This window comes from Athene cunicularia (assembly GCF_003259725.1).
Source record: "Athene cunicularia isolate RWA chromosome 2 unlocalized genomic scaffold, athCun1 chr2_part1, whole genome shotgun sequence".
In the NCBI taxonomy this organism is placed as follows: Eukaryota; Metazoa; Chordata; class Aves; order Strigiformes; family Strigidae; genus Athene; species Athene cunicularia.
The window spans coordinates 44206853-44222756 of NW_020799095.1; the positions used below are offsets into that span (position 1 = coordinate 44206853).

Genomic DNA, 15904 nt, shown 5'->3' on the forward strand with positions numbered 1-15904 from the left:
AGTGGTGCAGTGTCCCAGGGCAGCCTCTTATGAATTCTCCTTTCGATAAGGCCATACTTCACTGTCATTGGCACTGTTAGTGATCTTGCAGCCCATAGACCTCACTGCACAGGTTTCTATTAACTACGACAATGCTGTGTCTATCCATGTAATCTTTATAAAGCTAATTCAAAAATCACCCAATAGTAAAGGGATGCGTATGCCAGATAAAGCACTTAAAGGAAATAAACTCAGGTTGGTTTGTGTAAAAATAACAGAAGCAAAATGTTTTCAACTTTTCTCAGATGCACTATAACTCAAATTCTCTGTAGTATGATGGAGGCTTAAATCTTGCAGGGAAATCTCAATCCAAAAATGTCTTGTAATTTATTTCCTTTATGAAAGGAGAAACCCCTCATGTTACCAGTCTAAGTATTTCTAGAAATGAGTACCCTCTACAGTATCACAGTAGTTAAGAGGAGGAAAAGCAGCCCATCCTTTAGGTTAGTAAATTAATCTTCACTTCAAGGACAAGAGAAATTGGTATTCATCAGCTATATAGGTTTTCACGTTACATTTTACTGTTACTGTAGTCAATTGGCAATATGAGTCAGACATCTGCACTGACAACTGTGATCCCCATGTAACGAAGAGATAAAAACAGTAAAGCAAAAACCACATAGAGCAAAAATAGCTATCATCTAATATACACACAAGTATTTTCTCATTACAATTATCAGAAACATATATTAATGGCAAAGCTATTTCTCTTTGACTGGTGCTCCAAATGCTATATGGCCAGTTGACAGCTTGGGAACAGGAAGCTTTATCACTTGCCAAATATTCCACAACCAAGTGACATGATCAAGTACTGCTCATGAACAGGTAAAGATTTACTTTCTATCTGTCAAATGCCAGTGAGAAACACCTGGAGACCCTTTGTTAAAGGCCTTTTAAGACCTTTAAAAGTTTGGGGTTTTTAAATTCAGAATAGCAGTACTTAAAACTCCTGCTCTCCAGCCAGGCAGGAATACACTGTCAGTAGAAAACTCATCATTAATAACTGGTTTAAGACATACTAATGGTCTAGTTCTAACTCAATAGTACACACAGAAATAAGCTACATCAGGCACAGAATGGGTACAACAACTAAAGCATTCCCCGTTCACAGCAGAGAAATGATGCTTCTGGTGCTGGCTAGTGAATTATGAGTTTTTTAAACTTTTACATGGAGCAAACTTACCTCCAACAAGAGCACCCAGACTAAGCATTAAAATAAAATGCAGAAACAGTTCCCTTCTTGTGCTAAGAGACACCACTAAGCTGCTTCAGCAAGCCATGATGCAATGACTATCTTCTGTGCCTAATGGTGTATGAAAAGTGAGAACAGCAAGATGAAAATGTCTTCTAAAAAAAAGCAGCTAATTCCATTTAATCCCATGTATTAACAGAATATTTACCTTACGTATCTCCTCATCTGCCAGAGAACTAAGGCATGGAGAAGAGATGCTAGAGAATCCTAGTCATACCTGTGCTACACTGATGTTTCACCGGGAGTGATAGAAACACCGTTGATCAGACAATGAATCACGACTATATGTTCTTCTAGTACAATCACCCAGCCATTCATTATGAAAAAAATATAAATTCAGGTCAAAGCTACAGAAAAAACAAGGTTCTAGACTGGATATGTATAATACTCTCAGAAGCACCTTCATTTTTATTTGCTGTCTGCAAAATGCATAATGTAGATGCCAATAAACATGTTTTTCAGCAAAGTTTCCTGGTTCGCTTTTCACTTGTCAGTCTCCAGGATAAATTTTTGTACAAAGAATTTTAGTGAAGATTGGACACACAGAGAAATCACCAAGAAAAAAAAAGGCTCCTGTTGGAAAAAGATCAACAATTCAAAACTTATGATAGCCCAAAGCTCCTGAATGAGCACTCAGCCAGGCACCAGCTATGGCACAGAAAGCCAGTACTGGATATCAGAACCAGTACAACTGGTTTCCCTTCTTGTGTCATGTTTTGTTTTTCTAGTTGATGTTCTTTAATGCTTAAAACTGATGCCAAGTTGAATCCCTCTGGTGCGTTGCCCTAAGCTCCTCATACATTCTTGACATAGACAACTCATTATCTCCCTCCCCAACCACTTAGTGTCAGGATTCTCCCAACTCAAAGAGTCACACCTCTGTACTGAAGGTCGATTCCAAATGGTCAAGCCTGAAATACCATTTAACAAAAGAATTTGTGACTTTTAAAAACATTAAATTTGAATTGGACAAATGTGCATGTTTCCCCAGCAAATTAAGAGATTGCATCCAACTACTTTTCATTTGAAAACTAGCTCTTTCTCTTTGAAATGCACTTTAACAAAGTTACAGTCGCCTTTAATTATTTCCAGTCAGGAAACTGGGCTACTAGACAATGTGTAACAACATCACTCTATCAATATGAATTTTGCCCTATAACAGGCTGGCAGAAAAACTCTCCTCTGAGACTTAATAAGAGCAACAAGCAATATCAAATGCCTTGATTTCAGGGTGTTCAGAAGGAAGCAGCACTCTTCAACATACAATTTAAAAGTCTCCTGAGGAAAAGGAGAAACTTGTTCTGCAGTCTACAAAAGAAAGTACTTTATTGCACTTTAGTTCCAAGATATCCACAGCAAAGTTAAATTCAATTCAGGTAGATATTTCTTCCCCCTTTCTAGGATTTTATTACAAACCCATAAAAAGTACTACCTGCATCTGGTTTGCTTGTTAGTCCCTCTAGTTGCTAAGTGCATCCACGCGTGGCCTTGTATTTCATTTTTCCAGTAACCAAATATGCCCCAAACAGTACAGCACACCACACCTCACTACTCCCAAGCCATAGAAATATTCCGTCTCTAGATGGACCATCCTCACTGGAGGTCTGGGAGGACAGGGTTTATTGCTCATTTTCAATCGTTTCCTGAAAATACTGTGTCTTTTTCATAACCAGAATACCACAGGGCTCTCCAACTTCCTTTTTTTATCTGTTACTTTGAGGTAGAATTAAAAAAAATTAATGTCCATTTGTGAAATATTTCCAGAGTGAAATCTTGCATGTTGTGGCAGTTAGACTCCTTTTCCAACAGCATTGACACCAGTACTGCTTGACAGGTCTTGCCCATTTTGACACTAAATGACAAACATGGTATCTGGACATTCAGATATCATGGTTTCTGCAGCTCCTTCAGTCTGCTGCTGATAGAATATGGACAGTATCTTTACCTTCTTCAAATTGTGGGATACAAATAAACCACAATGCCATTCTCCTGCTTCTAAAAAGTAATAGTACGGTATGCAGTGAGAGCTCCTGTGTTGTTTCTTGCAGCTAGTAGCACTGCAATGCTGGGTAAAGTGCTCCCTCAAGAACGTGCCATGTAAACGCCAAAGTTCTTAGCGTCTAATTCCTGACATATTTAGATGAAAGGCGCTACAGAGCTTTCAAGTCAAATATAAACTTGAACATACACATGCAAGTAGAAACAAGTACAAACATTAACCGAAGTTGGTTGATAAGATTACATTATCAAACAATAATTATCTCTATCAGTATCTTTTTCCATATTTAGAACTCCATATTAATCTCTTACACTTCTCAGTTACTCTAAATATGAATAAAGTTGCCTATCTTACATTCCAATTTCCTTTTTCTTTTTACAATCCAAGGACATTTTGTGTAACAGACTTCTCAAAAGAACTTGTCATATCTTTCTTGAAGTTTTTCAGATGAAGCATCATCTCAGGTTTTCAGAAATCATAACCACTGATACTGCTTCTAATCCAACAGGGAAAACAGATGTTTATGTATTTTTATATATACGTATTTATGAAAAACGCTCACTGTACAGCTTTCCACAGAGACAAAGACTGGAGTGCTCTTCGTGCAGCATAAGAACCAGCATTTTCAGGCCTCTGGGACAGACACACACCTCTCTGAGCATGGCAGGCCATTTTCTGGCTAGAGAGAAATCACCCAACAACAATGTAAGATGACTGAATGATACAGAAATTTTAAGATACTACCATTTCCCACACAACCTCCAACTAAATGAAAAACACATTCAGCCCATATTTCATATGATCTTAAGATATTTACGGTTGTAGCTGGTACAAGCATGTTCTTCCATAAGGACACTTCTAATATATATTGGCCTAAGGATTCAATTGCACTTGGTACTAGAACTATTTACTGATAGATTGATCATAGAGAGCCCAAAGATGACCATCACCAACTAGGTATTAGAAAACATGTCCCAACAAGAGGGACTGAAGGATACGAGTCCTCAGAAACAGTTAAGTGATCTTTAGAGAGACAGACACAAAGAAGGATACAAATTCTTTCCTGTCTCTCCAAGTACAATACAAATAGTCATAGATTCAAAATTGCAGCAAGAAAACGTGGTTTGGTCACTACGAAAAATTCCCCTAAATGCAGACATTAGACACTGGAATAAATTCACTTAAGAAATCTCCAATAATGATGTATCAGAAAAAGCTTAGACAAAATCCCCCTTCAAGACAGATAAATTATTTCTATGGTCTTTTCAGTGCTATTTTTTATAATTTTATGATCCCATTTTTAAGTGACTTATTAGGGTGCTTCTTCCCAACAAACACTCCACAATCTGAGTTTATTCTTACAAGTATTTTTGAAGGATTGACTTCAGCCTCCTCATCAAGAGGGGCAAATCTCAGATGTTTTCTTAGTGAACTACACTAATATGAACACTCAGCAAATACACTGAACTCTGTATCTGGAAAGGACAACTCTGAAGACATGTCACACAGCCACAAAGGATATTGGATCCATCAAGAGGTATTTGGGCATCATATGCTAAACACTAATTCCTGCATAAACTACAGGAGTATTAGAAAGGGATGAGTATATCGGGGGAAGGGGGAATTTGTCTAAAAAAAGCATCATTAATGTGTCACCATCAAAATCATTAATGACTACCTAATGTGTCACCTTCCTTGATATGTAGACTTAAGTCTTACATACACAAAATAGCGAATCATTTTCTGCTTCCCTTTTCTTTAAGTATAAAAAGGCATAAATTAAGGCATCTTATGCATCAGGTAAACTGGACAAATTAAAATTTTTCTTGGAATTTAATTAGTAACTCTTACAAATTCCATAAAAATACTTAAAAAGTAAAATCTCCTCAAAAGAGAATACTGTGGAAACAGATCAAAGGCCATTTTACCTTAAGTAACAAGGACTACTTCTACCTGGAGGTCAGAGATCCTCAGTAATATTGCAGTGGTCAGCAACACAAAAAACCATAGTATAGAAGCTTAGACTGGGAATGATACTTGCCCTCAAGAGAAGAAATCATCCTCTTCTGACAGTATTTGTGTACCATAAATCTCAGCAATACTCCAAGAACATCTCCTTAACTGTTAAACAAAAAACAGCACAGTAACACACCACCTGTGTTCTCCTGGCTCTACAGATGGTCCTACTAAATCTCTAACAGTCCATGCTACCAGCTCCTGTTTTAGGTCAATCTGGTCTGGAGTTAGTATGGGTCTGGCCTCAAACAGCTTCTTCAACTGATGGCTCTACTATCATGCTGTACCACACTGGCAGGCTGAAAGAGAAGGGCCTTTCAAAAGTCTTTACCAACATGAATCAAGAGAGCTTCAAAAAAGAACCTACATTGTGTCTAATCACAAGCAATCTCACTGTAAACGGATATTCAAAACATCTCTGCACAAAAAGCTCTAGAAAGAAAAAAGGGTACAATTAGACTGAGAGAAATGGCAGGGCTGCTTAACTGCAGGATCAAGTCAGCACATATAAAGAGATACCAGCCATCCCTTTGGCCAAAGGCAAGGAACTGGAGGAAGCACCATTATATGCTAAGGAGAATGGCTAGGAAAAAATGAGATTCGGCTTTTGCTTTATATTTCAGGTTGAGGCAGAAGTTGCCAATATAAATAAAACATGTGTCAGGACTAAACAGTAGAAGTGGAAGATAAATGTGATCTGTGATCTTTATAGTATTCAGAGTCCAAGCAGCTTTTAATTCTTTAATATCTTGTCAAAATAGACAAGATTGGCCCCCCGGTGCTCAATTTTTTCTTCTTCCTTATGTGCTCAAAGAAACAAAGTCATGGATTCAGCTTGTCACTAACTGATTAAAAATTAATCAACTATCTTGATCAGTGTTAAACAGTTAATTGCAATGCTTGCTTTTATTCTTACGCAGTTGGAGGGAAAACTTAAAATGTCCATGGCAATATGAAAAAAATAACAAAGACTACATGTAAAGAACCTACTTTACTTTCCTAAAGCCTTGGTATCTGAAAGTTAAGAAGGTCAGAGCAAATTACTTCTGTATACAGTGAAAGTGAGGTTACACATGCATTTAATGAAGCTAATTGCTCTTGCTTACCATGAGACTTATCTGAAACAAATCATTTATGGTTTTCCAAAAGAGCAATATGATAAAAAACTATTTCATTGTGAATGCTACTGCGGGCACTGATAACCATTTGTTACAAAGAGCTGTATACAGTGGTGACTGGCATTGTTTTGTTTCACCACATAATAAAAGAATTTGTGCATGACTGCTTTATTCAATTATTCATGAATAACAAACCTGTCATACCTCTTGCAGGCCACTGGGATTCTCCCAGACATATTTATATATAAATATTTTTAGACCAACAGAATCACTTTCAACCTGTACTTTATTCTTCTGTACTTAAGTTGTCTGAGGAACCAGACATCCTCCAAGTCAGGTTGTTTTCAGTTCTATGTAGTCAATAAGGTCCTTTACACTAATATTTTGAAACACCACATGGTCATTACGGAGTTCAGAATTTTAAGTGTATTTAAGTTTTATGAGATGTAGAAAGACGTTTATAAAAAGTAGTTAAAACTTTCTGACATTTTGACTTCCTCCCCATTTCTAGAGAGTATAGCCTAGCCTCCAAGGCCTTGTTCAGTCCCTGTTAACACAGTTCACTTCATTGCAGGCTTAGAGCAGTTCTGCAAGTTTCCCTTATTAACGCTCCGAGTAATTTAAGAAGCATTCTTCTCAAAAAACACCTCCAATGTACCACAACATTAAACCACATCACATCCTTCTTTCCTCCTCAAAAACCCGAGGACAGATTTCATCGTGACAACATCATCTCGCTATGTCCCCTCATCTCTGTTTCTTCACAGCCCTAACAAATTAACTTGTCTTTTCATTAAGACAGAAGAAATTTGGTCAAGATATTTTCTAACTAAAGCTCCAGATCTTAAATATGCACACTGCCATCAAGACCAGTATTGTGAATCCTCCACAACACCAGTGCTCAAGGGACACTCTGCAGATAATAGACCCCCTCATCAAAAGATAAGGAAATCTCATTTAGATGCAGAAGTGAAATGTTAATGTTTTAAACCCAGCCTCTAACAGAAAATATCCCCCTCCAATCTACTGCTTAAATTAAGTTTCACAACATGCTTCCCAAGAAAATAAAAACAGTCTTGAGTACAGAAACCCCACTAACACCAGCATCTGCACACAAATAAATCAGGTGGCTTCAACTACTAAATAAGAAGAGCCTAGCTTTTTAACCAAACCTTAAAAACAGCCATTCAAATCTTTTTCTCTGAACCATTTTTAGACCCATCAACTGTAAGCAAAAGGAGCTCAGTTGAGAAGTCTTTCAGACTGACGTTACAACTTACAACTTAAAAGAAAGCATTATTATTTTAGTGTGATTTCAGTGGTAACTGCCTGGCAGTAAAGCATTACAGGAAATACTGATTTCTGAATAACTTAATAACTTACAGTCTTGAAAATATAAAATATGAGGTCTGCTAAACCTGCTACTTCCCTTGTCAGCTTAGGCCCATTTTTTATTTTGAGATTACACAGAATGAAACACACAAAACCAAACCATGACAACACGCACACAAGAGATGAGCCTTGGAAACTTACCCCTCCTGACAATTTAATCACCCTGACTTTGCTGCCGACATGGGGCACATCTCCACTACCACTGTTTGTCCGCTGCATGACAGTCCGTTTCACGCCAGGTTTCAGTTCCTGGGGCCTTGCTTGTACTGAAGCCAATCGACCAGTCTGTGTCGTGGGTAGTGATGCTGCAGCAGGTTTTGTCTGTAATACTTTCTGAGGCACCTGAGGCTGACTCGTAGGTACTGTTCTAGTCTGCCTCAGCTGCTTTACTGGCTTCATCTGCTGTCCTTGGTACTGCATAGTCACCCCAACCTGTGGGAAATCTGTGGGTTTGGGTTGGGTATTTGCAACTATTGTATCTTGTTTTTTAACAAGGAGTCTGTTTTTCACATTTTGCCTGGTCTGTAAGCCCGAGTGGGGTATGTAAGGGCTGCCATTGGTGGGGAACTCGGAGGAGTCATCCTCCTGCTGCATGTAGGACTGTTGCGTAGAAGGTTGATGCTGCTGCTGCTGCGCAAGTCTTTCGAGCAATTCTCTCTTTCTAGCACCAGCCTGCTGCTGCCGTCTCAGCTCCTTTTGTTTCAGAATTTCTTCTCTTAGACGCTTCTGCTCTTCTATCTTCAAACGATACAATCGAGTTTCTTCATCTTCGTCTGGATACTACAAATAAAAAACCAAATGAATTTATAAAGTTCTCAACAAATGCCCAGCTTGGTCAAAACAACATTCAATTGTTGTTTCAGATGTTGTAAAGCTGTCACTCTCTGAAGAGCTTTTTAAATTATCCCCAATACCAAACTAAGGCTATTAGTGGAGTATATCTGCTAGTAAGGTTTATTTGCTATTCATTACAGATAAACAGCTCAAATCTGGTTTAGGACTTAGATATACTACTTCCTAGACAGAAAAGCTTTAATACCAGTTGAGAAATCTTATCAGAATACTTTTTTTTTAAAAAAAAAAAAAAAGAAGTTTTACAAATTGGAACTCATTTAGAAGTTTCTAAAACCAATTAAACTATTAATATAATTCAAGATATCAAAATATGTTTCAAATGGAAAGTAACAATACGGAGGCAACCCACTGTCACACAGGTTTTATCTTGCTCTCTTCTGACAAAGTAACAAAAGGTAGGGTGGTAAATGACCTGAAAGGCTCTGATTAGAACTATTGATTTTTCTCACAGAATTTTCAGCCTGATCTCAAACTCATTTGTCACACAATAATTGGTTATAATGAACAGCACAAGTCAATCTCTCTGACCTTGAACTCATGCACTCTCTTCAGAATCAAAATGTTGCCAAATGCAGTGCTAGAATATTAATGGTATATAGAGAATGCCTTTAATATTCCAGCCCTGGGCCCTTCTGAAAGTATTACCATCAAATAGCCTTTCTAAAGATTCTTCAACTTTGGCAGAACAAGCTCTTATGAAAAGCTGTATAAAAATGGACAAGAGTCAAGGAAATGCAGATTCTCATAATCCTGGAAAAGAAATCAAACTGCTCTTATGATAAAAATCACATGCATTTTGAAAAATGACCAAGCCTATTTTTTTCATTATTTTTTTCTTTTCAACCATTTGAAATATTTAGATACTTGTAGAGAGTGCTTACAAATGGTAACAGACACAACATTCTACTCAAGACATTAATCACCCCTAACAAAAATAGGCTCTCAAAGTAACAAGACTTTGCATGTTTGGTAAATTACAGCATAAAGAATGTTAAAGTATTTCTCAAAAACTGGGAATCCATGATGAACAGTTATTTACCTTGCAGCAATCTGGGTGCAAACTCTCATCAACACAAATGCCATTTTTTGCACATATATGACCCAAATGTGCAATTTTTAATTTATTATTTTTTTTAAATAAAAATAAACTCAAGTGCTTTTATTTCCAGTACACCTCAGAATTCTTCCCAACCCAAGAAAAAGAAAAACAACAAAAAAACAAACAAACAAAAAAAAAAACACCAAAAAAACCCCAGAACACATTCAACCATAAAGTTGGTTCACAGATATAAAAGCCCGGTAGAGTCATAGTTGTACTCAGAATCCAGATGTACAAATCCTGAATGCCTGTTTGTTTCCTTCAGCTTCTTCCCTGTGAATGTATTGATAGGGATTATTCCCAGTTACTAAAAAAGAAAAGCTGCATGCCTCACACTAGAAGTCCAACCTAAACAATGGCTAACATAAGACTTCAACAGAACTGGAATTTTAAAATTTGTTTTGTTTTTCGATATGAGCTAGAGTTCAGGGATGAGGTCTAACACTGTCCTTTCCATGAGAACGCTTCATATGAAAAGGTTCTGATCTTCCTCTATTTTTTGGACTATGATGGTGGCAATTAATGACTAATCACTGTAACAACTCGATTACAAGTCTTTGTTGATAGCTGGTAGCAGGAATGTACTTTTACAGGAGGAAACAAATATTTCATCTTATACTGAAAACTGGAGATGCTGGATTGTAGTAAAAAAAAAAAGGAATACAACCATTATAAAAGGATAAGACCCTTAAACATAGTTTGCATAGGATGAGAAAATACAGATAAGCTCTAGATAGGAGGAAGATGTGCTGTTATGCAAACCCTGATGCAATGAATAAAATTTTCAGTCACTTTATCTCAGTTGTTGAAACTGTCCAAAAAGAAAACTTGTTTCACTTAATTAGTTTATTTACTTGTTTTGCTTTAGATCAGAATATACTACATTTTATCTAAACAAGTTTGATGGATGCCAGTGAGCCAGTACCAAATTTACCTTTTGAGGTAGCAGCATTTTTTTTTCCTTACATTCAATTGAGGGTGTCAATATCAGCACGAGTCTGGAAGAAACTAGATCTTCTATCAGTTGTCCTTTATTTTTAGGGACCTGTCTGCTTATTTTATCATCTAAGAAGTTCCAAAGGCCTTCAAGATGTAGATCACAATGTGGTAGGTTCAACACTAACTCAAAGGTTACATACAGCAGCACAGAGATGTATACTTTGCAGCACACTTAAATGAGTCTTGCCAACAGACAAGGAACAAACATCCTGAGGGACTCTGACCAGTATGTCCATGCAACACCCCTTGGACAGATGCACTGATTTCAGCTACACTCACATTAAACACAGAAGATGACTGACAAGATATTTTACCAACACGTATGAAATTAGATGAACACTTAGTAGACTATTCAGGCAACTTAATCTCAAATACAATCCGAAATTTTCATTTGAGGAACTCAACTCAATACTTAGGAAATCAGTAATGATCCTACAAAGTCAACCCCTCTGTAAAAGGCAAGCTTTGAAATCAACAGCCAAGAGCTCTGATGTTATATGACAACTGATGATCAGCCTGTTAACAGGCTAGGTATACCTAAATCCTTCATCTATATAAGCAAGTTGCTACTGTTGTTAAGTTCTCAGTAAAATACCCTTGCAGCTAGAGGAAGACCAAACAATATAAAGGTCCTATGATGATTAACAAAGTATTTACATTAGGAGTCAGATTTAACTGAAATTAGTCGTGGAATGACCCCACAGTACAGATTCAGAGTGGCAACAAACTCCTTACTAGGATGAAAACAGGGACAGCTAAATCCTCTGCTGCTCAGCTTTAAGAGCACCATATATATATACACTATACTATAGAGTGTGGGTGTGTATATATATGACCTATAGTATATATAAATGTAGTAAGGAGCTTCATCATACAGAATAGACAAGACAGTTTATCGGGTAAGGTGGAAACAGTACACAATGCCTATTGCTAATGATTTTCATCCCATTAGTTTAATAAGCCCAGTACAGATTTGTCAAACAACCAGCAGCACTGTTAAAAAAGTATTTGCCCAAAAAAGCAACCGCAAGAAAGCAGACATCCTTCAAAGCTGTCAAAGTTCACAGCTCATGCTTGAAAGTTTGCTGCCAAAAGCAACATCATCTGTAGGTGAAGAAGCAGAAAAACTTAAAACTCTTCCTCGGATAAACTACTGTTGTTTCACACTTTTTCTGTAGAAAACACAGAGAAATGGTACACTGTATATGGCTCCTCCTTTTACAGGAGGCTACAGAGTAAAAAGGCTGGAGATGCAAATCAGTTCACTTGGGTTTTTTTGTGGAGGTGTATGTTTGTGTGCTTTTTGTTGGGTTTTTTTGAAGTTTGTTTTTTTGTTTGTTTGTTTGTGGGGTTTTGGTTTTTTTTTGTGATTTGAGTGAAGATTCTCACCCATCTTTGAATAGTTCTTGAACACAATGTATTTCACTGTGGTTTGAAGGGAAGAACAAGCCTTAGCTATAGGTTTTTATTCTGCCTTAAGGTCCAAAGCAGCTTTGACAGTAAGTGCCAAAAGAAAACATTACAGGCTGCTTTTCTGAGCCTAGCTGAAGAGAAGCTCTAAGAAAAGCAGCAGTCCTCATTCTCCAGAACTCAGAATGGCACTGTTGACTGAGAAAAAGACAACAAAGAGATGCTCTAAACAAAGGATGAAACTTTCTGCTGAAATTTAAGTCCTAGTATCAGTAGCATGCTTTTTGGATAATGATTTTTTTTTAAAACCCACACTTTTTCAGAGGTCTGCAGGCTTTATTACTAGTTAATAGAACTGAATGTGGAGTCATAAGAACCAGATACTTTTAAGTGTTCTGGTTTGCTATCAACAACAACAAAAAAAGGAATCATGCAACCAGGCTCACTTGTGTCATTCAGCAGAATGGGTGCAAGGACAAAGAAATCAAACCAGTTTGATCTGTGGCATAAACAAAAATCTATTCAGCAGGTTTATGTTTATTTTTTCAGCTGTAACATTAGAAACAAAAGAGGCTGTAATAATTTGTCAAAAAATTCACAAGTTTTCATAAAAGGTAAGGCCAGCTCCAAACTACATCATTTGGCCACTTGTGTTCAAAAACCACAAAATATCTTAAAGGCACCTGCACACACACTACATTTCACATTGCTGATAACATCAGCTCCTCAACCCTATGAAGGTATGGGTCACCCTTCAAAACAGAAGTGCTGTACATCTTGGACAAACAGGGGGAGAATGAAGAACAAGGTTACAAGATACTCTGAGAAGTACACTGCCCTCTTGCGATCTTCCAACAGGAAAAAGAATGTGATAAGAATCTTTGAAACACAAGACAGGGAAGACTGTTATCCAATTCGGAAATCAAGCCTATTTAAACTGTAGAAAACTCAAATTCAGGCATGTACAGTTTTTCAGGTAGTTAATTTCCAAAAAGATGAAAAGACTTAATACATTTGGTCTAATAATTTAATGCAGAAACTATTTTCCATATTGTGAGCCTTGTTAAAAAAAAAAAAAAAAGACAGAAACATAATATCCAACAACCCAACTTCAAAATTTACTAGATTTGGGACAATGAAGTATGAAGGTTTTCTTTCAGTATTATCTGGAACATTAACTGCAATATAATATCAGTACACCTATGATTACATGGCATTCTACCATTTTCTCTCCTGTTCTCTGCTCCAATATCCATTTCTTCTAAAGAAATTCACATCACCTTTCTACCTTCTCCCCTTCCTTAAACTCAAAAATGCTTAATATTGCCTTAATTCCTCTTATCCTAAACTGACCTCAATATGAGCAGAATTAGGCCCACAGTCATCAGTCATACCTTGCAATTTCATTGAGAAAACTATTTTTTCAGACTCAGGATATGCAAGTTTAAATCTTAGACAGTAACAGCTATTCTAAACAATGGCATTTAAAGTCAGAATTTTGCAGCCTCACAGGAACGAGAACCCAGCATACTATTAGTCAAGTAGAAATACAGTTTTTAATCTAGTCACACTCAGGTTTCAGACCTTTCAAATATCTATTTTGAAGGTGAGAAAAACCTTTAATAGCCAATATTGCTATTTTTTTCCACTTCCTGAATGGCAGGGCATTCATAAATATGGCCACTGACTCTTCAGGAAGAAGGATGCAAAGAAAAGTCTTAATAATTTTCCAGTTGAAGACACTTGCAAAATAACCTGCCCGATTCAGTTATGAGCAATACAGCTAGAAAAGATGACAGAACTTAACTCTTTCTCATCTTCACAGAAAGCAAAAGAAAAGGACGAAGTTAGCAAATTACAAGTAAAACACACAAAAAAAGACTGAAAAACATTACAGTTTACCTAAGGAGAGAAGTTTGATAACCTACATTGCAACAACAGCGAAGAATATGATTAAATGCTTGGAAATAAACATTACAGTGTAGCAATCCTCTCTGTACAAGTGACAATAAGCAGCATGAGTGAATAAGACTACCACAGCGGCACAGCTGAAAAAGGACAACTGCAACTATGCTGTTGGCAGACAAGGCTCTATTGCAGGTCTGCTTTGAAAGAAGGGTTCTGCATGCACACATGTTCACACACTTTTCTAGTACTTGCTAACTTGCTTATCTACAAAGGCTTTACTTTCACAGTTAATAACAGGAAATACTAGGAGACCTCATTTTTCCACTGCAACTTTTTTTTTTTATCCTGCTTTGAAAACGCTTTCATAAACAGGTATCAAACTGTTTTCAAAGATAGCTTTAACATAGAAATAAAAAGAAAGCTTTACTTTCGTAAGCTTTACTTTCCGTGGTAACACCATGAATTCACCCAAGTAAGATTAGTTAAGTCTTATAACTACAGTTTTGTTAGGATATGTTTAAAACTTTAAACTGAAAGAACAAAATGACTGCTTTTGGTTTTTTGTCTTTGGGGGGTTTTTTAATTCACTTAAGAGGAGTGAAAAAACATTCACTCATTTTTCTAAACACTGACAGAGATACTTTGGAACCAATGCTTTAATCTTCATATGACTACACCATGGAAGAACTTTTAAGATATTTCAGATGGAGAAGCCTGGTGCTAATTTGCTTCAAAACTTACCTTACTAATGGTCTGAAAGACAGGGGCTTCCCTAAGAGGCATTACGTTTTCTGTGACTTAGATTATTCCAAGAGACTGAATTGAGGGGAAGGGGATTAAGTCATTTTTTTCAAAAAAGAACAAAAATTAAAGCTGAAAATTTTTTTTTATTTCCATTGAAAAGCAAGTGCACAGGAGGTCAAACACTGCTAGCTATGGGTTTCTTTTGTGTCTCATTTGTGAAAATTAGTTATGACTATCCCTAATTCAAGAACAAGATAAAAAGCTAATCATGAGCAGCTTAAAGGGAAGACAGTATTATCAAAATTAAAGCTTTCAACAGTTGTTGAAGAAAACCTGGTCCTTGAGACAAGATTCATAGTCAACTAAACTATAAAGAATTACAGTTCTGCTCAGAATAATCTGACACTCAGAAATTATACAGGGTGCATTTAGCCATAATGTTCCTCTGGTACCGCCTGACTTTCACAATTAACAGCACTATCAGTGCAATCCTACCCACTCTATCAAACTAACAGTGCTCATGCACAGTCTTCTCCAGCTTCCAGAAAAGTCTGTGCAGGGCAAGGGTCAACTGTTCACACTGCACAATCCTGAAGAGCCCAACCCACCGGCATCTCATTTTCTGACTGTGCACAGTAATAGCAGAGAAACAGCATTATTTTCTCCAAAATGGAAAACTCAAGAGCATTTGCTATTTTCCCTTCACACCAACAGCTTTCAGAAGAGAGAGATTTTCTTCGAGAGCAAGAAGTTCCATGGACAATGCAGATGCAACCTCCTGCATGAGTGCTCAAGACCCAAGAGGAGACTGAACAGCTGGAAAACAGCATGAGGAAGACAGCTCTCCAAATAGCCCTTTTATTTTTGAGCCATACAGCATCATAGGAAATAGAAGAGGCTTTCTGACTTAACATGATTATGTGGGGAAAGGGATCATAATCCTGGAAAATAAAAAGGAGCACAATGGGTATTTGAGAGACCTCTGCATTTTCATACTAGAAATAGTTCATTCCTCCTGCAAAACAGACTCACCAAACCTTGCCAACCTTCCAGACTTTTTTTTTTTTTTGGGT

At 37.0% G+C, this 15904-nt stretch overlaps 1 protein-coding gene across 1 annotated transcript in view; it reads right to left on the minus strand.

The window, feature by feature from the left end:
* RBM33 (RNA binding motif protein 33) overlaps positions 1-15904 on the minus strand; it is a 103483-nt gene that overhangs the window by 26254 nt on the left and 61325 nt on the right. The window contains exon 13 of the mRNA XM_026843509.1: positions 7958-8596. Within this exon, the coding sequence (XP_026699310.1) occupies positions 7958-8596 (639 nt within the window). The remainder of the gene's footprint in view (positions 1-7957; positions 8597-15904) is intronic.